The 23701-nt window shown below is 35.3% G+C and overlaps 1 protein-coding gene across 6 annotated transcripts; it reads left to right on the top strand.

The window, feature by feature from the left end:
- The first annotated feature begins 1887 nt into the window (after positions 1-1887).
- On the top strand, positions 1888-22444 carry LOC104893415 (probable cyclic nucleotide-gated ion channel 5). 6 transcript variants are annotated; one of them, XM_048644666.2, is made up of 8 exons: positions 1888-2227; positions 2623-2639; positions 3740-4331; positions 5899-6111; positions 8083-8390; positions 9868-9979; positions 13566-13802; positions 21413-22444. In XM_048644666.2, exons 1-8 carry the CDS (start codon positions 1976-1978, stop codon positions 22106-22108), a joined length of 2427 nt encoding a protein of 808 aa, XP_048500623.1. In that variant the 5' UTR covers positions 1888-1975; the 3' UTR covers positions 22109-22444. The 6 variants fall into 6 exon arrangements, with proteins under 6 accessions (XP_048500623.1, XP_048500622.1, XP_010677822.1 ...); XM_010679520.4 differs by having other exon boundaries at positions 2085-2227; positions 2569-2639; XM_010679521.3 differs by having other exon boundaries at positions 2197-2292; positions 2569-2639.
- The last annotated feature ends 1257 nt before the right edge of the window (positions 22445-23701 follow it).

Raw genomic sequence — 23701 nt, 5'->3', positions numbered from 1 at the left:
TTTTGAACTCGAGAAATTGAGTCCAAGTCCGATCCAAATATTTTTTGAGTGCAGTCCAACCCGATAACTTTTTTCTTGAGTTTGAATCCAGTCCATTCCAATCCAATTCAATAATTATATTAATTTTTCTCTGATTTAGATTCAATTATTCACAACGTTTTCTCATAATTGAATTTGAAAAATTAAGCTCATTATATCCATTGCATAAAGTAAGTCACATATATCTTTTATATTATATATATACTAGCCTTCATATGCACGCGATGCGTGCGTTAATTTCAAAATTTGTTATTCTATTAGATACTCCATTCGTACTTTATTTATGATTAAACTTAAATGTGAAAAATTCAACAGTTAGATGAATTTAGATATATTAATTCACTAATGTAAAAAAATAAAAAGTTTGTGAATGATTGTTAACATTAATTTTTTGTGAATGAATTTTGAACAAAAAGAACAAAAATAATGAGTTTGTTTAACTGAATCAAAGAGTATCAAAGGTAGTGAATGTTCAGACTTTTCATGTGCACGTTATGTATGCCATCTTTTTTTTATAAGGTATAAATATTTTGTCCATTTAATTTTTGATTGAAGTATTTAATGCATATACCATTTTAAACTTGTTTTAAATGGCAAGTTGGAATGAGAATTTTTAAATGATTTGCTTTTGTAATTTTTTTCATTCTATTAATTAGATCATTAAGGGTATTTTAGGCACTTCAAAAGAGGACACCACACCTCCTTCCTTGGCTTATATAATAGAGATAAATGTTTGGGCCCATTTCTTGGACCAGCCCACCTACGACAAAGTTACTAAAGATACCCCTGCATCTAGGGAAGCCAACTCTCCACTAGCTGGAGGTGACTAAAATACCCTCATTTATTGGGGCTCCTATCCTCTATAAATAAGGGTTGTTTCATCAGACAAAGGTAAGCAATTCTAAGTTGCAAAATTCAGAGCATCTCTCTCTACATTGATCCCTTTCTCTCTCTACCTCAATCATTTACTAACTTGAGCGTCGGAGGGGCGATCCCAGGACCACCCTCGGGGTAGGCTAACCTTATTTTGCAGGATTCCGATGTACGGATAACGGAGCTGGGGCGTAACTTCTTGGGGCCCACATCAAGTCTCTGATCAGCACCATTAGCATCCTCAATTTCTTAGCAGAAACAATAAATATTAAATATATATGCATTATACTTACTCCATAACAAAATAGATGTTACACTTTAAAAATACACTTTTCTAGGTAATTTTTTTTTGAAGAGAGAGATAGAGAGAAAAAAAGGGGACCTATGTGATAAGAGAGAGATAGAGTGAGATTACTGTCTAAAAAGGAAGCGTAACATCTATTTTGTTATAACCATATTTAGAAAGTATAACATCTATTTTGTTACGGGGGAAGTATATATAAATACTAAATATATATTTTATATAAAAATATTTTTGGACTAGACTAGACTTATTGGACTCCAAAGGGGTGAGTCCAAATCCAGTTCGAAAACACTTGGACTCAAAAATTGGATTGGACTAGATTGGATTGGACTCTGGACTTTTTGCACTCCGCTTCACCCCTAGATGAGTCTATTAAGAAACCGAGGAAATATATCACACGAATCTAACAAGATCCACCTAACGTACGAAAAAAAAACGTATGTGAATAGCGTAAAAGTGGAACCGTGTTATCTATTTAGACCGAGGAACTATGTTATAAACTGAAATATTATTTTATTTTTCAAAAAAAAAAAGATTACAACGTGTTTCAATTTTTTTTCCCTTTAGAACAAAAAAAAGAACTTCATTCCCCTCAAAAAAAAAAAAAAAAAAAAAAAAATCAAAATAGTGCCAAACAAGATAATATCATTTAGGAGGACATCAGGGATTAGCACTTTTGTCCAATGAATTGAAAAATGATAATTTTTTCCAGAAATAAAAAGAATAGTCTTTCTTAGTAAACGGTTGTATACCCAGTCTATGCGCCGGCGGCCGGCAGCCCTTTCACTCCTCCGCAAAGAAGCAAGCTTTAAGCTTCTCTTCTCTTCTCTTCTTCATCTCATCGCCCATCTCCTCATTTCTCTCTCCGTTGACCGCACTTCTTTTCCCTCCATTTCTGCTTTACAATCTGTCAATTCTAAACTTTTGGTCAACTTGTCTGAATACTATTTAATTCAACTTCTAAAGTTTCAGACTTCACGAGATTGCAACTACCCACAAAATAAAATAAAGGTTCAATCTTATCTCTTCCTCATGTTTTGCTTGTTTTCTGCTCTTTTTTCCCCCTTTGATTTAAGGTCAGTTTTTTTTAATAAAGAAATTATTTTTCTGGGTCACCCCTGTTTCTGATCTAGATCGGATATTTATGGGTAATTCATGGATCCTTCTAATTATTATTTGTTTTAGCATTAGATATTATATGGGTTTTTTTTGTTTTGTTATGTGTTTATGGAGGTTGATATTAATAAAAATTAAAAATTGGATTGTTTGTTTATATGTATGATCATGATTATAGTTTTAGTTATATGGTCCATTTTATTTATACTAATTTAATGCTATTTCTTTGTTGGTAGAGTTTTTATACATGTATCTGACTACCAATGATGTTCGATTGTGGTTATGGTCAGAAGGACAAGTTTGTCAGGTAGAAATTCTTTGTCACCTTTATCTCTTCCTAGTTGCTGTACTGTGATGATTTTGAGGTTATTTGATCTCCATAGTACTAGACCAGCTAAATTTTTGGGTGTGTTGGAGAGGGCTGCAAAAATGCTGCATGTAGTTGATGCCGTGAGGGTACTCCGATTGAAGTGGCTGTGATTATCTAAGTATAAGAAAAACAATATAAGAAGGGCATAGGTGATAAGCTAGTTCATATTCTATAATTCGTCGCTTGGTAATGTCTAAAATTTGGAAGATTTTGCACTTGCTGCTCTGCTACGTTAGGTTATGAATTTGTCTATTTTTTAAGTGAATAGTATTGTCTTTTCGTGCGTTCGATTCCATTTCACATGGAATCACAGCTTTCCAATTGGAGCCATGTTCTTAAATCTTTGTGTAGTACTCCTCAAGCATTATTCTGTTATTTGTTACTCCAATCTGCAAAGTCAATGCGTATGCCTAACCTTATGATGAGGAGACTGAGACTTGGAATATTTATAATTTGTATAGAATCGAATAAGAGCAGCTGTTATAATGTGGTGAAGGGAAAAGATAGTGAACCCTGATCAATGTTTGAACTTTGTGCATTGCTGTGTACTCACTACTGTCACTTACAAGTTGCAAGTATATTTTTTCTGGCAAATTTGAAATGTACTGATTGATCTTGAACTTTTTGCTTGAGGAACTTACTATAGAACTATTGTTTAGTATCTCTTTGATTAGAGTTACTGTTTCTATTTGCTTGACCAATGGAACTTTTGCAAAGAATTGAACAGACTGCTTATTAAAGTTGCCTGACTGCATAGTTTTACCGAAAACTAACGCTGAAGGGTAAAAAGAGATTGGAAATTTGACAATTATATAATGCTTAATTGCACTATTTTGTTTCGGTAATTAGATTAATTTATATATTGGGCTAATATACTAGATCATGAGTAACTATGCGTTGACACACGATAACAGACAAATTGTTGTTCCAGTATTCTTTTACATTGCCTGTTGATTGCTGAGGACAAGTTTTAGTGCTGTTTATGTGGATATAAGTATTATGCGTCCAACTGCTCCTTTGTTTTTTTATTGCTATAGGTTGGATGACTTGGATTCTACAGTGTCACAATCTCCTGATTACACTGCAGTGAACAAGTGCCGATTCGGTATTGAGGGGCTTAATTGTGCTAATACTAATTATGCTATTAATACCCCATCTAATTCCTTTAAGAGAGCAAGAATGAAAGGTTCTGAAGGACTTCGTTCAATTGGCAGATCACTTAGATTTGGGGTTTCTCGTGCAGTGTTTCCTGAGGATTTAAAAGTCTCTGAGAAAAAGATTTTTGATCCACAAGACAAATTTCTACAACTTTGGAATAAACTATTTGTGGTATCATGTATTTTGTCCATTTCTGTGGATCCTTTTTTCTTTTATCTTCCAATTGTCAATCCGAAGTTAAACTGTCTGGGGATAGACCGGAAGTTAGCAATTGCAGCCACTACAGTACGCACAATAATAGATGTTTTTTACCTCATCCGCATGGCTCTTCAGTTTCGAACTGCATATATTGCTCCATCATCTCGAGTGTTTGGACGGGGTGAACTTGTCATTGATCCTGCTCAGATTGCAAAGCGATACCTTCTGGGATACTTTTTTGTTGATTTTCTTGCTGTGCTGCCCTTACCACAGGTTTGGTATCAGTTCTCCTATATTATTTGCATGTCGCTACATTGCTTTGTGCACTTGTCATATATATATATATATATATATATATATATATATATATATATATGTGAGTTCATATGAGAATGCATACTTATATGAGAAATGAGAATGAATTTTACGCTCTACAATTCTTATGAATAAGTGATGTAACTCTAATGAAAAAGTGATGTAACTCCAAAAAAAATATTAGTAAAAAGAAATTCGAAAAAATTAATTTTTTTTTTGGTTCAAAATTTTTTAGGGGGTATAACTCTAATGAACAAGTGTTGTAACTCTAATTCAACCATGTGGTTGATATTCATTCTCATTTCTCATGTGATCTTGCCCTGATATACATATATATACATATATATACATATATACATATATATATATATATATATATATATATATAGACATGCTTGAAGGCCCCTTTCAACTCTTTTATATTGTGTGAGATGAGAATCCCTACATTGACACCCTTATTTGTTTCCCTCTCTTTTGATTGGTAATAAAGAATTACATTATGAGGAATCTAGAGGGTCTTTTATTTACAAAAGGGAGGGGATATCCTACTGCCTTATGTATATATTGTCATAATGTATCTAATTTGTGACAGAAAAATTAAATCTGCATCCTTATATCTGTACTACGAATCAGAACAAAACATGTAGTACTCTTTAATATGGCACAGCACCTTCAAATGGCCGAGCATGTAGTGGTGATAAGATATTACACCCCTTTTTCCTGTCAAAAATCAATTTACTACACCAAAGAAATAAAGGATATTCTGCTCCTTGTGCCTCCCAAGACACACTATCTTACCTTGTGATGAAGTTGGCCAAGAGGGAAGCTGCAGAAGTCTGTGTGGCCATTCTTAATCTCAGCTAGTCTGCCACATAAGAACAACACTCTGTGGAGTGCACAACAGCACAAGAATGCATCTTCTTCTTCCATTTCTGTATTTGGTCATGGACCTGCAATTGATCAGTATCAAATGTATGCAGAATTGCTTAAGGGCATAGATTTCTCCTCTTTTAAAACTTAAAAACTTCCAAATGAAAAGTGCGACTAGAAATGGATTTAGATAAGACTTTCTATAAGTAGAATCCTCCAATGATGCTCACTCTTTTTCATACTTGTACGTGGTTGAATTCAACTGATGATGTTCAGTCTTCTACTATCTACTGGTCCTGGATCTGCATTCCTAATTTTTTTTTTTTGACCAGGACATCATCTCCTTTATAGTACCACTTTTTACAAAAAAAAAAACAACTTTGTTCTTCCGAACAATTTATCTGATGTGTTTTGGTGTTTGTTTCTGTTTTTCTTTTTACAATTATCCTGAGAAGTAAATAACAGATGTTTAAGTCAGTGTCTTTCTATCAGTGTTCTGGTACCTGATTATTGTCTTATTGTGACACTGTTTTAACAAATAAATAAATTGCATCGAATTTGATTGATTTCATCCGTGTCAGGATTAAGCATGTTTTGACTAATTTCTGTCTTTTCTTCTCTATTTTGTTTCCCTTCTTTTGGATCCATTTTGCAGATTGTTATCTGGAGGTATCTACAGAGGATGAAAGGCTCTGATGTATATGCAACCAAACAGGCCTTGCTTTTCATAGTCTTGATTCAGTATATCCCCAGAATTGTCAGAATTATTCCTCTCTTTTCTGAACTAAAAAGGACGTCAGGTGTCTTTGCGGAAACTGCGTGGGCTGGTGCAGCATACTATCTACTTCTCTATATGCTCTGTAGCCATGTAAGTAACTGCTTATAGAGAGTGTCTGAGGAGTTATAGTACCTGTTAGGAATGTTATTATTTCCATTGCAATTTCTTGTTTACTAGAAGATGTTTTCTATACCATACCATTCATTTGGTATAAATTAGTAAGTTGAGGAAGGAGTAAGTGTGTTTAGATGTAAGTTGACATGAAAGTCCCATGTGAATGTGCATATAATGCATCTCCTCTACGGCTCTACCTATAATCAATTTTAATTTTAATTTTATTACCATCTAGAGGTGTATAATTGAGTCGTTATAGAAGTCGATGAAGAAATTGCTTAATTTGTAGTGGGATTATTACAAAGGACGCTGACATGTGACATTTGAAGTAAGACTATATGCACGTGTTCTTTCATTTTGTAGTTTATGACCATGTACCAAATTAGTGACACATACTCGTACTAGGCACTTTTGCAGCCGCATCTGTGTTTTCACCCCTTGACAAAGATATGAGAGTGAATTTGTATTCAACACTTGACCTTGCAGCTGGACACTTCATGACACTAGGACTGCTGATAAGAGAGGCTGACAAGGCCAAGAAGAGAGGTTTAGAAGAGTGTGACTACTTATATGGAGTAGACCTACTGTTCAGGCAAACAATGGAGTGGCAATCTCTTTACCTCTATTATCTTAGCAGCTCAGATTTAGGGGACCTCGTTATTCTGTTAAATTGATAGATGTGTGTGTGTGTGTGTGGATGTAAAGGGATTTACATCATTGATATTAAATATTTTATTGGCTTTAGCCTTGGGGGGCTATTTTAATAATTTTAGTTTGGATAAATCTTTTAACTTAAGTTATTTTTTATTAAATCCGAACATAAGACAGCATCCTTCTGTCCTAACTTTTGAGCCATGGCAAGTCATACTCTCTGATGTCTACCTGATTTGAACAGGACCACTACCCATGTCCAAGTGTAGGTAATATAGATTACAGGAAACTGCTAGGTATTTTCAAATGTGGAGGAAATGCGTCTTTTTTTTCTAGGTTTCGTGATAATAAGAATATTTGTCATGGTTTTTTCTCTTATGAGGGATGAAGTGGCATGTTGCTAATTCCTCTGATTTTATCCATTGTAATCCTGTATGATTTGGTTAAGTATTATGAAATTTCCTGATCTGCCTTTAGATTGCTTATTGACACAAAGGAGGTACATCTCTTGAGTTGCTTTTCAGTTTTCACATAAGTCATGAATACCTCTGCTCAAATGTTGTGTATGAAAATATAAGTAGTTCATGACTATGTTATGCGTTCACTTGAGAGTTGAGACAAGTCCTGTTGAGCACCTCATGAATTTATTACATGTACAGATGTACTGTTATTAATAACTTCTAATAGTCATATTTTTTAAATAAATTAAGGCCATTGACAACATGGGTGATGTCAGTTCGGCAAGCTCCAAACCCTTTATAGAACAACCATGGTTGGACACCGTTATTAATAACTTGTAATGGTCTTACTTTAAATAAAATAGAGTGTCTACGTGTCCCACCCATGTCTGAGTGTCAGAGGATGTGACACTGATACTTGTCTACTTGAGGTGAAATGAAGAATCCCGAGTAACATAGCGAAAATCATTATTCTAACCACATATGCAGAAAGGCTCTAAAACAAGACACCATGTCGTACATACTAATCTTGATCATCAACATGTAGGGAATTTTTTTGTTTGTATCATTCACAGCAAAGACCAGCAAACACTGTCCGGCCCTTTTAAGTTCTAAACAATCGTTAAGATGGTGTCCCCAAATATATTAAGTTCAAGATATATTGAGATAATGACCAGATGCAATTAGCCTCATTTGATGGGCATAATGATTATTAAGACGTGAAATGCTATATACTTCAACTTCAAGTATCTATCTTCATGTCGTTTTCCCTTTTTATGATGCAGTTAACCATAACTATGAGGTTAACTTGGACTATTTTTGAATGCAATTGTTACAGATGGTAGGGGCTTTATGGTATCTTCTAGGTATGGAGCGTAATGATGCTTGTTGGCAGAATGTCTGTTCCGACAACAAGGGAAATTGCACTACAAATTTCTTGTATTGTGACAATCAGCAATCACCAGGCTATGAAATCTGGAGCAATATGAGTGTTTCACTTTTTAATACCACTTGCTCTGGGAGTGAAGATAATGATGAGTTCGACTTTGGGATCTTTGGACAGGCTTTGACATCTGGCATTTTCTCATCAAGTAGCTTTATATCTAAGTACTGTTACTGCTTATGGTGGGGGCTACAAAACTTAAGGTAACTATGGGGTGAGATTGGCCTCAGTTTATTCTCTGTTGTCACATGGCTTTACTTGAACTATGGAGAAACTTTCGTGCTAATATGTCGTCCTTATTATCATTTCTGCACTTCTTTAGAGAATATGCTGAAATGATTTTTTCTTTTTGTGGATATCTGTTTTCTTAAACGTCGCTGAGTGTTCTTGTTACTTTACCTCTTGGAGATAAACTTAATTGATGTATAAAATATATTTGAGCAATAGCTAATAGGCTATATTTACTACTTAGCTTGTCTCTGGAGCAATATACAGAGAAATCTCAATCCTAAGTTGTGTAGTTTTCTTATCGAGAATTTGGGTGGATCTGCTTTGTTACACCTGCTGTACCCTCCTCAAGTTCATTCAATGCCATACTATCAAATCAATGCTTCATGCCTAAACCATGGTTACCTAAAGAGGTATCTATTTTGACTTCAATTATATTAATCCTTTTGAACCTGACTCTGAAAACAAATGAAAATTTTAATTATCTTTTGAGGTAAAACCTATCAAATTTTCCTGGTGTCAATGTATTTGACCTTTATTTCTCTTCTCCAAACTGTGGAATTTAGTTTCTTTCCCACCGATCTTCTCTTTTTTGAAGTTAGATATAACTCAATTGTGTTTTACTGTTCAATTGGTGTTTAGCTACTCTTTTTATCAAAATTCCCTTTTAAATACTTCCTCCGTTTTTTTTTAGATGTTACACTTTCTATTTTAGGAAGTTTTAAATTAGATGTTACACTTTTAATTTGGGTAATAACTTCTCTCTATCTCTCTCCTATCACATGTTCACATGGGACCCTTTTGTTTTTCATTCTCTCTATCTCTCTCCTCTCCAAAAATTACCTAGGAGTCCGTGATTTAAAAAGTGTAACATCTAATAAAAAACGGAGGAAGTAGCATTTTTAGAGGATGAATCCCAATCTGGATTCTGGAGTACTTCAATTGAGGTGTGCATTAAAACAATGCAAAGTATGTGAAGGCCACAGTTGCACAGTGCTTGGAGCTGATAAACTTTATTCTGCAGTAGTTTAAGACTAATTTAATTGTGCAATAAAATAATGCAAAATCTTTATACGATAAATCCATGTGTCTGCATTCACCTTTGTGGTGAATAAAGTCTTGGAAAGTCATGTTGCGAGAATATCAACTAGGCGTAATCTACGTGTCTACAATAATGGCTTCATCTGTCATCATGTTTGCGTCACACTATATTTATGCTAATTAATTATCAAGATTCATGTACAGATATCCTTATATACTCCATGACTGTTGAATGACCTGCCAACTTTATACCTAAAATAATTGTACGTTCGATTATGTCTGAAGCAAGTTTCTTTGTTTGTCATTCGGCTTATTTCTGGCTCATCATGTAAGAATGATTGACAAACAATACTTCAAGTTTTTGATCTATGAAATATTCTTTTCATGGTGTGTTTTTTCTGTATGCTCCAGTACATTGGGACAGGGACTTCAAACCAGTACCTATCCGGGAGAGGTGATATTTTCCATCGCGCTTGCCATATTTGGGCTTATCCTGTTTGCACTTTTGATTGGTAATATGCAGGTATATAACTATAACTTAACATATACTATAGCTAAATGCATGTAAGGAAGCTCTTGTGATGCCTTGTCATCCATGCTTATAGTCTGTCATGTTATAAACATATGAATAATTCTTCAATGAAAGATAATTGCCTTGGTCTAAAGTTATCTACTGCTTGTGCTAAATTAATTATATACAATCTTTTACCAAAAATGCAAATGAGCCAAGACGATATGAGTAACAAATATGTTTAAGCTCATGTAAATTGTCAAGCCTGACCCAAGCTTGAGCGATGACCAATTTCAAGAAGTTGTCATTGATCTATTTAACTTTGGATTTGTTTGGCCCTGCTTATTTGCTTCACATGTATTTAAACTTTGATTTTTGACTTGTTCTGTAAATAATCATGTAGCTTAACTTAGCTGCTCAGGTATCAATTTGTGTGATCCTTTGCAATTTCCAGTTCATTTGATATTTTTTAATTCTCAAACTGTAACATGTCAATACCCAATAGAAGATGATATGATATGGGCTTTTGGTTTGAGGTATACACTTCTTTGAACAAGCCTATAATGAACAGAAGCAAGCTCATTTCTTTGCTAATAACCAAGGTGTTACTGAATATTTAATGAAACATGCACTTTGTTCTCATTGTTGACTCAGTTATTATCTCTTGATGACATTTCTGCTTTCTAAATTACTCTATCATCAAGCTCTTTAACTTACTGAAGTATGAACAGGCACCGTCTCTATTTTCTAGGATTCATTATTCTGATCATGCCACTATCTGGACGTTTAATAGTTAACTCGGATGTTAATGGATGTAATAATTTCAGAAAATCCTTTTCTAATTCTGATATTAATTATTCTTCCAAATCCTTAGTGACATGGTATTAAATCTTGGCCGCATCACCACATCACAACTACATTGTAAACTTAGTTTTAAAAAGCCCGCCTAGGTGCAAGACGACGACAAAAACGCTTCGAACAGCCCAGGCGAGACAAGCAACTTTAGGCGCACGGAGGCGCTCACTTTTTATGCCTTTTGAAGAGGCGCGAGGCGCAGGAGGCATTTGCCTTTGGGGCTGAGATGCACATGGAGGCCACCTTCTCTTTTTTTTTTAAAATATTTCCACGTTTTTAGGGTTTCGAATGGGTATTTTTGCTCGATCCTGCCTCTCTCCACTAGAAACTGAGAACCCTAGAATGGGTATCATGTAGCCGCTGCTTCTTGCAGTGGTCGTATGGCCGGCTGTAGTCTGCCGTCGCCTCGCCATGGTCCCCATCTTCTCTCTTCATTCTTTTTGTCTTTTTCTTCTTTCTTTATTTCGTCTCGTCTTCTTTGTTCATTCTTCTTTCTTTATTTCGTATCTCCTTTATTTCGTTTCTTCTTCTCTCTTCTTTCTTTTTGTTTTCTTCTTTTTTCTTCCTCTTTCTTTCTTCTCTCTCACTTTATCTCTTGTAGAGGACTGTATGAGGCAATTTGGCAGTGAGTTAAGCAATTTTTTTTTTTTTTATGTTTTAACATTTATTTGAAATGAAAAACAGAAGCTACTTTTTTTTATTTTTTGTAGAGGCAGCGACTATATCATTACTATATTATATATTGTTCCTACATTAATTAGTTTTTGGAATATTATTTAGATTTTAGATTTTTTTTTTTTTTTGAGGAATCATTTGAATTGTAGCTTTTTGATCTTGAAAAGTTTGTTTTCCTTTCTACTTAGTAGTTATATTGACTTGGTGCGGTATTCTGGCAATGATAGTTTCTTATATCCTTTTATGGGTTTTTAATATAATATTTAAAATCTCACTTGCGTGAACCTGGTTCACGGTAACATTAGTGTGTATCAAGGCCAAAAGCACGTGTCATTTCTAATCCAGTATATCATGTAGAAACCTACTATATTATGCACAAACCCACTATATTATTCAGAAACATATTATATCATGCAGAAATACATCATTTCTAAACAATCCACTATATCATGAAGAAACTCACTATATCATTCAGAATGATAACATATCATGTAGAAATTAGATTTCTTAACAATCCACTATATCATTCAGACATTCACTATATCATGCAGAAATTACATCTTTCTATATGTTAAAGCACGTGTCACGATATATACTACACAAGCTACATACATATTCCTGCATGTTAAAACATTAAAATTAAATCCTCTATTATATTGCATATAATTTCACTATATATTTTCCGGTAATAAAATCTACTATATTATATATAAGTTCATTATATCTCTATAAAACTTATTATATGAAGTTAATATCAATTACTAACCCGATGCAGTTAGTGTGCACCGGGTCTATTAAAGTTTTTTTTTTTTTTAATATTTATGTTGTTTAAGAGTTACAATGCTTCTGTTTTTTGTTTCTAAATTTTTCGGCACCAAAGGTGCGCCTCGACTATGGTATGCGTGTGCCTTCGCCTTGTGCCTCAGTGTGTCTTTCGCCTTTTAAAACTAAGATTGTAAAAATCCTTGTGCTTATTGCTACCTATATATGAGGCCGGAACTACTGCAAACCTTCTGCATTTCTCGTGAAAGTGGTTTTGTGGCCACTACTGCGCCCGCGAGCAAATCTGAGATTGAAAACCATGCTTACTGACCCAGAAAAATGTGCACTTGCCAATAATTCAATATAAAATTGGAAAAAATCAAATTCTAACAAGATCTGGTAACTCATTATCTAATTGTCCATAGACCAATATATGTAAATGACCTGAGCCATTCATATACCAAAGCCATTTTCTTTTTTTTGAGGGAAAAAGCCATTTTCTTAAGCAAATGGAGGACCTGATCCTAAGCCAAACTTGAACTGCAGAAGATTTTGGAATACAAATATAATATCTGAAAAAGAATTATCAGAAATTTGTTGTGCGTAGCAAAGGGTAATAAAAGTTGAGGAAAAGGCAGTTGGATCCAAATGATCCAGTTAAGAGGTTCTGAACTAAAATCTGATTTGGTCTTGTATTCATCTAATCATATACTTTGTCCTTATTTCTTGGTTCTACCATTTTGACTTATACATAAGGAGAAATATGGTCATGTGGGATTTATTAGATTCACCCAGTATATGTTTTCAAAATATCAACTGCCAATAATTTTTACTTATACATGATTAAAGATATTAATGCTCGAAAGTTGTGCGTTGGCAAATATGTAAGAGCAAATGCCAATAAAAAAAAGGAGGAAGTGTTGATATGAGATATAATAATCTCACTTGTAATATTGTCAACGTGAATATTTTCTGACCCTAAATGATCTGATCTAATAATATGACAGAACGACACACACAAGTCCAACATGTGCTGTTTTTCAGTGCCTTTGGTGGTTTTGTAAAACATGATATACAAAAGTTATTGGATTTTTTGTTAATACATATTTAACTCTTGATGTGGTGTGCTTTTATAATGTTTGCATATATTCTCTTCTTTCCTGGAAGAGGGGGGGGGGGGGGGGGTTCTTTTCAAAAGAGGGGTGGCGTTAAGGTTAATCCTTGTGCTCTCTCTTTCATAAAGGGTACTCTGGCTATTGAAATGTTCACATTTTTCATTTCTTTGCTTGTTTTTGGGCTGTTGCAGACTTATCTTCAATCACTTACAATTCGACTTGAAGAGATGAGGGTCAAAAGGCGTGATTCAGAGCAATGGATGCACCATCGCCTGCTGCCGCAGGAACTGAGAGAACGTGTTAGACGTTATGATCAATACAAATGGCTAGAAACACGTGGAGTTGATGAAGAGAACTTGGTCAGGAGTTTACCCAAGGATCTGAGAAGGGACATAAAGCGCCATCTCTGTCTTGCATTAGTGAGGAGGGTAATTTCCTTGCCAATGTTGTTTATTCACATGCTTGCTTATATCCTTATTATATTGTTACTTAAACATGATAAATTAGGGTTTTTCGTTCTTCCAAACAACATGATTCTCTAGTTTTGCAGTGACATTTGATATTGAGTTTTGCCTAATCTCTGCTTTGGTGGGAGTTTCATATGCTTTTAGAAAGCAATGAGAGATGTCTGGGTGATTCATCAGAGTCAGTTAAGAAGGACGAGATGTCCTAGAAAATATTAGGTCATTAGGAGCAATATATGAAGTTTCTTGTAGTCCAATATAGTTAGTATCTTCTTCCTGTGAAAAATTTAATGATATCTCTTGGAAGATGGGTTCTCTTTGGAGATCTCAAGCTAGTATTAGATTAATAACGATGACTCGGAGAACGCCATGCATTGCTGGATGGTGAGGACCCATATTAACTATCATGAGGTCTTTTCTGGTAGTTGGTAGTTGGTAGTCTCGGTACAGCCACAGGTTTTTCCTTGATTCATTCTTACACAAATTTATATTTTTCCATGCATTGTTGAAACCCAAAAGTTTATCAAAATTCAAGATCTAATAAATCAAATAATTAAAAACGACTCTTCAAATTAACGTGTTGACCCCAGAAATAACTTATTATGTAAATTGTAAATCTGCACTTGTACACACCAAAAAAGGTCAAACATCATGTGCTTTTGAAAGAGTTTGGGTTTATATATTTGGATTATACATTCTCCTGTATTAGAAACTTCCAGTGAAATTGTCTCTAGTATATTTGAGGGCTACCATGAAATGGGTTAAAAGAAAACAGTTCTATTTGAAGCCTAGCTTATTGATTGGATGTTTCTTTATATCTTCGCAATCCAAAAGTAATGCCTATTTTGAGTAGGAAGGTTTAAGGTACATGTTGGATATCAGATCATTGAAAAGCACACCACCAAGTAATCGGACTAGCTAAACAAGCAAGCAAGAGGCTAGGGCACGAATTTTATATGCGAATAAACAATGGAGGATGAAAAACCCATATGTGAAGAATAGTAAATTCACTTTATAATCTCTGGAAGCAATTGATTTCAAGGAAGTTTTCAATCTTACAATTTTCACAATCATATGAATTAGGTGTGTGTCACTCGTTTTTTATTTGTTATGTGGTGTTTTTTCTTTCTTTTATAAAAAAAGGCTGAATCACTCTGCATATTAAGCTTCACAGCCTTGGAATTGTAGCAGATTAGTTGTTTTGCTTGCTGTTCAGTTACCTTGATCCATATGGATCACCAATTTCAGTATAACATCAGTCTCCATCCAATTACCTAATTTTGTAATTCCAAAATTATACCTTGGATGTTCAACTTTCAAGCTTAAAGAACTAGTACTCCCTCCGTTTTCTAAAGATCTTCTCACTTACTGTTCCTACAGATACCAAGGAAAATCAAGTTGTGTGGGGCATGGTGTGAGTAAAGTAGGAGAGAGAAAAGGATTAAGATAAATAAACAAATAAAAAGGGATTAAAGTAGGAGAGAGAAAGGGAGTAAAATTGAATTAATAATGTAATGGTGGACCATGTGATAGTGACATGAGAGGGTAAATAGGGAAATTTGTTTTGCCAAATAAGGAATAAAGCAAAAGAGGGAAGATCTTTTGGAAACACCCTTAAACGGAAAGAGGGAAGATCTTTAGGAAACGGAGGGAGTATATAATAGGATTACTGTGAAGAAATGAAGTTGCGTGTTGAAGGTGTTAATTGATGCAATGTTAATCAGATCATATTCAGAGAGAATAGAAAAGAATAGAGAGAGAAAGTTTAGTATTCAGCTTTCATTATTTGTGAATGAATACAATGAGAATGTAGCTTCTAGTATTTATAGAATAGAAGCTAAGAGTTGTTGCTTGTAAAACAAGTTTGTTAACTAACTATAACAAACTAACTTTCTGTTAACTGATTGCTAACAGAATTATTTGTAGCTATAACAAACTACTAATCTGAGCTGGACACTAATAATATCTTCTGTGGTGCTGAGTCATTAGTGTGAGCAGTAGTAGAAGATGTAGTCTTAACATCCCCCCTCAAGCTAGGCATAGGATAAACATGCCAAGCTTGGACAGCAACTGATTAAACGAGCTGAAGGAATAATCTTGGTAAAAACTCTGCTAGTTGAGCACTAGTAGGAAGATAGGTTAAAGAGATTAAGCCTTCCATGAGCTTCTCGCGTGTGAAGTGGCAATCAATGTCTATATGCTTTGTGCGTTCATGGAACACAGGGTTCCTTGCAATGTGTAAAGCAGACTGATTGTCACAATGAATAGCAACAGGCTGCAAATGAGAAACACGCAGCTCATCCAAGAGCCTGATCAACCAAGTAACTTCTGCAGTAGCATGTGCCATGGCTCTATATTCAGCCTCTGAAGAGGACTTGGATACTGTTGCCTGTTTCTTGGACTTCCAACTGATAGGAGAAGAGCCAAATAGAACAACATAGCCTGAAATAGACCTTCTTGAGTCAGGGCAAGCTCCCCAATCTGAGTCTGTGAAGGCTTGAAGAGTGAGTTTGTCAGCACCTTTCATGAGAATTCCTTGACCAGCAGTGTTATTGATGTAGCGTAGCACATGAGTCAAGGCAAGCATATGAGCTGAAGTAGGAGAGTTCATAAACTGAAAAGAGTCTGAACACAGTAAGCCAAGTCAGGCCTAGTATGTGTAAGGAAATTAAGCTTCCCAACTAGGCATCTGAATGTTGTGGGATCATCCAAGGGAACACCATCAGTAGCAGCAAGTTTAAGGTTAATAGGTAGAGGAGTAACTGCAGGCTTGGTTATGTCAAGATCACAAGTAGACAAGAGTTCCTTGGTGAACTTGCTTTGAGTAAGAGCAATGCCTTGTGAAAGATAGGAAACTTCAATCCCTAGGAAGAAACTGAGAATGCCCAGGTCTTTGATGCTGAAGACTCTGTCTAAATGTTGCTTGATGTGAAGAATGGTAGATGAATCACTCCCAGTTAAGATAATGTCATCTACATAAACAGCTAGGATAGTGAAGAGAGAGCCATTAGACTTTAAAAACAAAGAATAATCATTCTTTGATTGCTGAAAACCTTGTTGAGTAAGCTCAAAGGTTAGCTTAGCAAACCACTGCCTTGAGGCTTGTTTCAAGCCATATAAGGACTTTTTGAGTTTGCAAACTTGATTCTTGGATTAGGATAGCCTTCTGGGAGTTTCATATACACTTCCTCATGGAGATCACCATGAAGAAAGGCATTATTAACATCAAGTTGATAAAGTTTCCAGCCTCTGTAAGCTGCCAATGCAACAACACATCTCACAGTGGATAGTTTTACAACTGGTGAAAAAGTTTCCAGGAAATCAATGCCATGTTGCTGTGTATAACCTTTAGCAACTAATCGTGCCTTATATCTTTCAATCTCTCCTGTGGATTTGAGTTTAATCTTGAACACCCACTTACAGCCAATAGGAGTTTTACCAGGAGGAAGGTGAACAATGTCCCAGGTATTGTTGGAAGCCAAAGCCTGCAATTCTTTGTCCATTGCTGCAAGCCAAAGAGGATCTTTGGCAGCCTGAGAATAAGTAGTAGGTTCAATGAGAGAAGAAGTGTGAGAAAGAAGAACTTTGTGAGCAGAAGGAAGAGAATTATAACTTATTAAGTTACACCAATGAGAAGAGAAAGAAGAAGTAGTATTGCAAACATAGTCATTTAAGTAAGAAGGTGGGTGGTGAGATCTGGAAGTGTGTCTAGGTTGGACAGAAGGGGTGATAGATAAATTATGGAGGGTAGCAGGAGAAGTGAAAGACTGATCAGCAGTAGGAGGAGAAGAAGAAGGTGAAAGAGGTGAATCTGAAGAAAGAATAGGAGTAGAAGAAAGGAGAAGGTGGAGAAGTAGTGTTGTTGTTGTTGTGTGGATCATGAGCAAAGACAAATGGATCAGAAAAGATGTAGTCATGATTTATTGTGGGAAGAAAGAATTGAAAAGAAGAAGTAGAATTAGAAGGAGAGGGAGAACATATGAAATGGGAAATGTTGTTCATGGAAAACAACATCCCTAGATATAATTATTTTCTTAGGTAGCCAGATGATATAACTTATATGCTTTCTGATTAGGAGGATAACCCAGGAATACACAAGTATCAGCTCTGGAATCAAACTTTGATATGCCAGATTTCAATGTAGAAGCAAAGCATAAACAACCAAAGCTTCTGAAGTGTGATTTGTCAGGAACAACACCATACAACTTCTGATGTGGAGAAAACTTGTTAAGAGATGAAAGTGGCATTCTGTTTATGAGATAAGCAGCACATAAAACACATTCTCCCACAAATGAAATGGCAATTTGGCTTGAAAGAAAAGAGCTCGAGCAGTTTCTAGCAAATGTCTGTGCTTCCTCTCAACAATGCCATTCTGTTGAGGTGAATCAGCACAACTTCTCTGATGAATAATACCATTTGTTGTGTGAAGAATAGAACCTTCACATAATTCTTTAGCATTATCAGTTCTAATAGTTTGAATTGTAGATTGAAACTGAGTCTTCACATAAGCAGCAAAATTGATGATAATATCCACAGCATCAGATTTAAATTTTGATTAGATGAACCCAAGTGGTTCTTGTGTAATCATCAACAAGAGTAAGAAAGAATCTGCAGCCATTATTAGTAGGATGAACATAAGGTCCCCAAGTATCAACATGAATGAGTTGAAAAGGCTTACAAGTAGTAGAAATACTAGAATGAAAAGTCAATCTAGTTTGTCTAGCCTTAGGACAAATTTGACACAATGAATCACTAACAAGCTTAAAGTTGAATTCTGGAAACAGAACAACCATTTGTGAAAATGGCATATGGCCTAGTCTCAAGTGCCAGAGTTCGATATCATCAACAGTATAGGAAGAAGTAAGAGAGGTAGGAATACATGTCATGAAACCAGGTTGTGATGTTTCACATGTATTAATAACAGCAGCATCAGGTGCAACAGCAGCAATATCATCAGAGGTGGAAGAAGGATCTTGAACATAGTAAAGACCTGAGTACAGCTTACCAAGAGCTAATGGCCTTGTCAAAGAAGGGCCCTGTAGAGTGCATTGATTAGCAGAGAAGGTAACAATACCAGAGAAGTCATGACACAGCTTAGGCACAGAAATAAGATTGAAATGAAAGCCAGGAACATATAACACTTGAGAGAGTGTAATAATATCATTGAGGATGATAGTGCCAATATGAGTGATCTGTATCTTTCTGCCATCAGGTACTGTAATAGTGTTGTCAGGATTATCAATGACTTTGTAAGAATGAAAAAGAGAAAGATCATGGCAAATGTGGTCTGTTGCACCACTATCAAGAACCCAACCTGATTTGTATTGAGTAGTTAGACAAAATTTGCTTGCAAAACAAACATTAGTCTTACCATCACCAGGTTCTTTGCTGAGATCTTGTTTCTGAGTTCCTGATTGGCCCAGCATATCAAGGAGTTTCTGATATTGATCCATGGTCAAGACAGGTTGAATTACTTCTGAAGAAGAAGATGGAAGATCATCAGTAAGATCTTCTCCTTGAATAGCAGCAGCAAACCTTTTCTGAGGTGGTTTATAGTCAGCTGGATATCCATGGACTTTAAAGCACCTTTCAAGGCTATGTCCTGGAATTTTACAGTGAGAACAGTAGTAATAAGAACCTCTTTTGTTGCCAATAACAGGTTTGTTTCCAGAAGAATAAGGAGGTTTAGAAGAATGAAAGCCAGAGTTGGAAAAATTTGGTTGTTTGTAATTGTTTCGATTCATAGAGAAATTTTGTCTGTCTGCAGCAAAAGCCATTGGTTCAGAGGAAGAAGTATGAAGAGAACTCAGCTCTTTATGCCTTTGTTCTTGAAGAACTAATCTGTAGGCTTGAGATAAGGGTGGAAGTTGTGGCATCATGAGGATATTGGTTCTAACTTGCTGATATCCTTCTTGGATCTTGAGGAACTTTTGAGTCAAATTACAAGTGCAACCAGTACATTCACAGCAAGGTAAGGGGTTAGTATTATCCAGTTCATCCCATAAAACTTTCATCTTAGTAAAGAAGACACCAACATCATCATTTTCTTGAGAAATAGTTGCTAGATCCTGTTGAATTGAATATAGTTGAGCAGTAGAAGATTGGCCAAATCTTTCTTCAAGATCTTTCCAGATCTCTCTAGCAGTCATTAGATGTAAAACACTCTTAGCAGTCATAGCATCTAGAGATCGTAAAATCCAGCCTGTAACCATGTTATTGCATCGTTGCCATGCTTTGAGTGTTTTAACTTCAGTAGGTTTATCAAGGCTTCCATCAACAAAACATATTTTATTTTTAGCTGATAAGCTAATGATCATCATTCTTTTCCAGTCAGCATAACCAGTGCCATCAAATGTAGGAGAAACCAATTGAACTGAAGTGTTATCAGATGGATGAAGAAAATAGCACTAGTAGGAGATCTTGAGTTAATTCAAGATTGTTACTAGATGAAGTGTTGATTGTTTCAGGCATTTTGATCAGAAATTCAGAGGTTTAGATAGATTTTCAGAATGATTTTCAGAATGACAATTTCAGAGATATGAGGATTTAGAGATTTCAGAAACAAGACAAATCAATCAAATAAGAGTAATCAGACAAGAATTTCAGAATCAATTTTGTGATTTTCAGAGAGGAATGATCATCAGAAACATTTAAGGTTCAATCAGAGAAAGATTATATGAGCATTTGCAGATTTCAGACAATTTGATGTAATGATCAATCAAGAATTTCAGAGAAGAATTTCAGAATTTCAGAGAATGAATTTTAGAGAGAGAAGTTCAGAATTGCAAACCAGGAAGCGTCAGGATCGTGGTTCAGTTGCTCTGATACCATGTTAATTGATGCAATGTTAATCAGATCATATTCAGAGAGAATAGAAAAGAATAGAGAGAGAAAGTTTAGTATTCAGCTTTCATTATTTGTGAATGAATACAATGAGAATGTAGCTTCTAGTATTTATAGAATAGAAGCTAAGAGTTGTTGCTTGTAAAACAAGTTTGTTAACTAACTATAACAAACTAACTTTCTGTTAACTGATTGCTAACAGAATTATTTGTAGCTATAACAAACTACTAATCTGAGCTGGACACTAATAATATCTTCTGTGGTGCTGAGTCATTAGTGTGAGCAGTAGTAGAAGATGTAGTCTTAACAGAAGGAGAGGGTAGTTGTTCTCTGTTGAGAGTGTAAAGAAATGTATATTGAAGTGATATAGAGGGTACCATCGCTGCTTCTTCTGCTAAATAGTATGTACTGGAATTTGGACAAAAATATATGCATCCAGTGTGTGTATGCGTCAAATTAATATGTAGAGTATCTTATCTAATATAGGGAAACATCTTGTTTATGTTGGGTCTTTTCTTCTGTCTAATTTGTTGGCAAGGCTATTATAGATTTCCATATTGCTGCTGCATCATAGGTCCCTGTATTGGACACTAACTTCTGCGATTTCATTTGTATTTTGGTTTTCTAAACTTATTTTGAAATCCTATTTTCTTTATCTATCAGTTGCTTTATTTACTGATATTCATGTATTTTCCACAAAATTCTAATCAACCTCTCTGACCTTTGTTTAGGTCCCCTTGTTTGAAAATATGGACGAGAGGCTGCTGGATGCTATATGTGAGCGTTTGAAGCCAAGCTTATACACTGAAAAAACTTACATCCTTCGGGAAGGTGACCCAGTTGATGAAATGCTCTTCATTATTCGTGGTCGCCTTGAGAGTGAGACCACAGATGGTGGGCGAAGTGGATTTTTGAACCGCAGTTTCCTAAAAGAGGGTGATTTTTGTGGAGATGAGCTTTTAACATGGGCATTAGATCCCAAATCAGGTTCTAACCTCCCATCATCTACTCGAACAGTGAGAGCCATCACAGAAGTTGAAGCCTTTGCCCTTGAAGCTGAGGAGCTCAAATTTGTGGCGAGTCAATTTAGGCGCCTTCACAGTAGACAAGTTCAACATACCTTCAGGTTCTACTCACAGCAATGGAGAACATGGGCTGCTCGCTTCATTCAAGCTGCTTGGCGCCGTTATTTGAAGAGGAAATTGATGGAGCAGCAGCGCCGCAAGGAGGAGGAAGAAGCTGAAGCATCATTGAAGAGTGGTGGAAGTGGTGGTGGTACATACAGCCTCGGAGCCACCATTCTGGCATCGAGATTTGCAGCTAATGCCCTTCGTGGGGTCCACCGGAATCGGCTTTCCAGGGGTACTAGTGTTTTAGTAAAACCGCCTAAACCACCAGAGCCTGACTTTTCAGCGGATGCAGACTAACATCTTGTGTCTCTTGATGAAGTGGTTACTGTAAGTTCTGACTGCTCACATTTTTTGGTGGTTCCTTAAAGGTGATTGGTTGTGTATTATACATACGAAATATGCATAATTTACTATGGAGAGAATTTATTGCATGGCCTTGGTAGTCGGCAAGATATGAAACTTGTACGTGTGGGTTAGGATTTGTATCACTGTATTAACTATTATGTATGGTTGATAATCCTAATATTTCTGTATAGAAATTTGGTAACTATCAGTAGCTGGTTTTACGTGGTCAAATGTTTTAACTTTTTTTCTCCTTGCCAGGAAGAAATCCTAATTTTTCTGTTTCTTATAGTTTAATGCTTCAATCGTAGGCAAAATATTTTGGAACTGAACTTTCCAATTATGCATTTTTCTAATCCACGCTTATCATAGACTGGTTTACAACGTTTTCCGTTACTTCCCCAAGAGAGAGTAAGAGGAGTATTATTTTTGCCAGGGTAAGAATTTTATCCATCTAATTGAAATAGAATGAACTAAAATTATTACTTCCTATTTTCCAAAATTATTACTAACACTTGCCTTTGACATGGAAATTTAGGAGAAAGTTGGAAGTGGGGCACTGTATTAATATTTATGTTGAAGGAGAGAAAATTGTTTAGTATGAGTAGTCTCATGTATGGGTATCCATGTATAGAAATGTTGCATTAATTAAAAAAAACTACTAAAAATAGTAGGTGTTGTAATAAAATGGGACTGGAGGAAGTATAACTTATCTCAAATTAGGGTATGTTATTTTTTTTATCTTAAGGGTGTATAATGTTTACATAAATTCTTCCGAACTTAGTTAATTTAAACTTAGTTAAACTTACTAAAGCTTATGAAAGTGGTTTTTCATGAAGTTTACAATTACAATTGCATGAATACTAGCAATATTGTATGTTCAGTTGATATTTAGATTGTATTTCTGTATAGAGAAGGTATTGTGTCAGACTCGTCTGACACAATGGAAGTGGTCGAACCAGCCTGACCAACAACCAACTGAAAGAATAAAGGAACCAACTGAAAGAATAAAGGAACTAAAACAAAGAATAAAATAACCAACTGAAAGAATAAAATAACCAACTGAAAGAATAAAGTAACCAACTGAAAGGATAAACCAACCAACTGAAAGAATTGACCAACGAACTGAAAGAGTATTGTTACCATAGCGTCATTGAAAGAATACCTGATGCTATCAACTGAAACTCCAACCCTATTGGTTGTATTTCAATTCTATTAGCATCAGGTGATAAAAATCTGATGCATCCACTTTGTTTTTTTCATTTAGTCTGATATTTAACTGATTTCTTTCCTGAATCAGACCCACTATTAAAAATACAAAAGATAAACCATAATCAGCATTAACAAAACTAACTGAAAAGAAAAAATCGACTAAATGAAAGAAAAATAAAACCAACTGAAAACATTCAACTCAAACAATAAACAAAAGAATTGAAAGAAACAACACCACCACCACAACCTATGTCACCATTGTCCTCTAATGTTTCAATCAAGAAGAAAATTGTCAGTGTATTGGTCTTGTTTGAGTCTTTGTTTGTGTGGATTCTT

This window comes from Beta vulgaris, chromosome 5, assembly GCF_026745355.1.
Source record: "Beta vulgaris subsp. vulgaris cultivar EL10 chromosome 5, EL10.2, whole genome shotgun sequence".
Classification (NCBI taxonomy): domain Eukaryota; kingdom Viridiplantae; phylum Streptophyta; class Magnoliopsida; order Caryophyllales; family Amaranthaceae; genus Beta; species Beta vulgaris.
The sequence above is the reverse complement of the archived record's forward strand: the minus strand, read 5'-3'. Positions and strand labels throughout refer to the sequence as shown.

What these genes read in the sequence shown, in the direction of transcription:
- LOC104893415 (XM_048644665.2), top strand. Translation starts at nt 1,976, where the DNA reads ATGCGCCGGCGGCCGGCAGCCCTTTCACTCCTCCGCAAAGAAGCAAGC. An exon ending in TGGGGGCTACAAAACTTAAG is followed by an intron (nt 8,391 to 9,867) that starts GTAACTATGGGG and finishes TGTATGCTCCAG; the next exon opens with TACATTGGGACAGGGACTTC. An exon ending in TTTTGATTGGTAATATGCAG is followed by an intron (nt 9,980 to 13,565) that starts GTATATAACTAT and finishes GGGCTGTTGCAG; the next exon opens with ACTTATCTTCAATCACTTAC.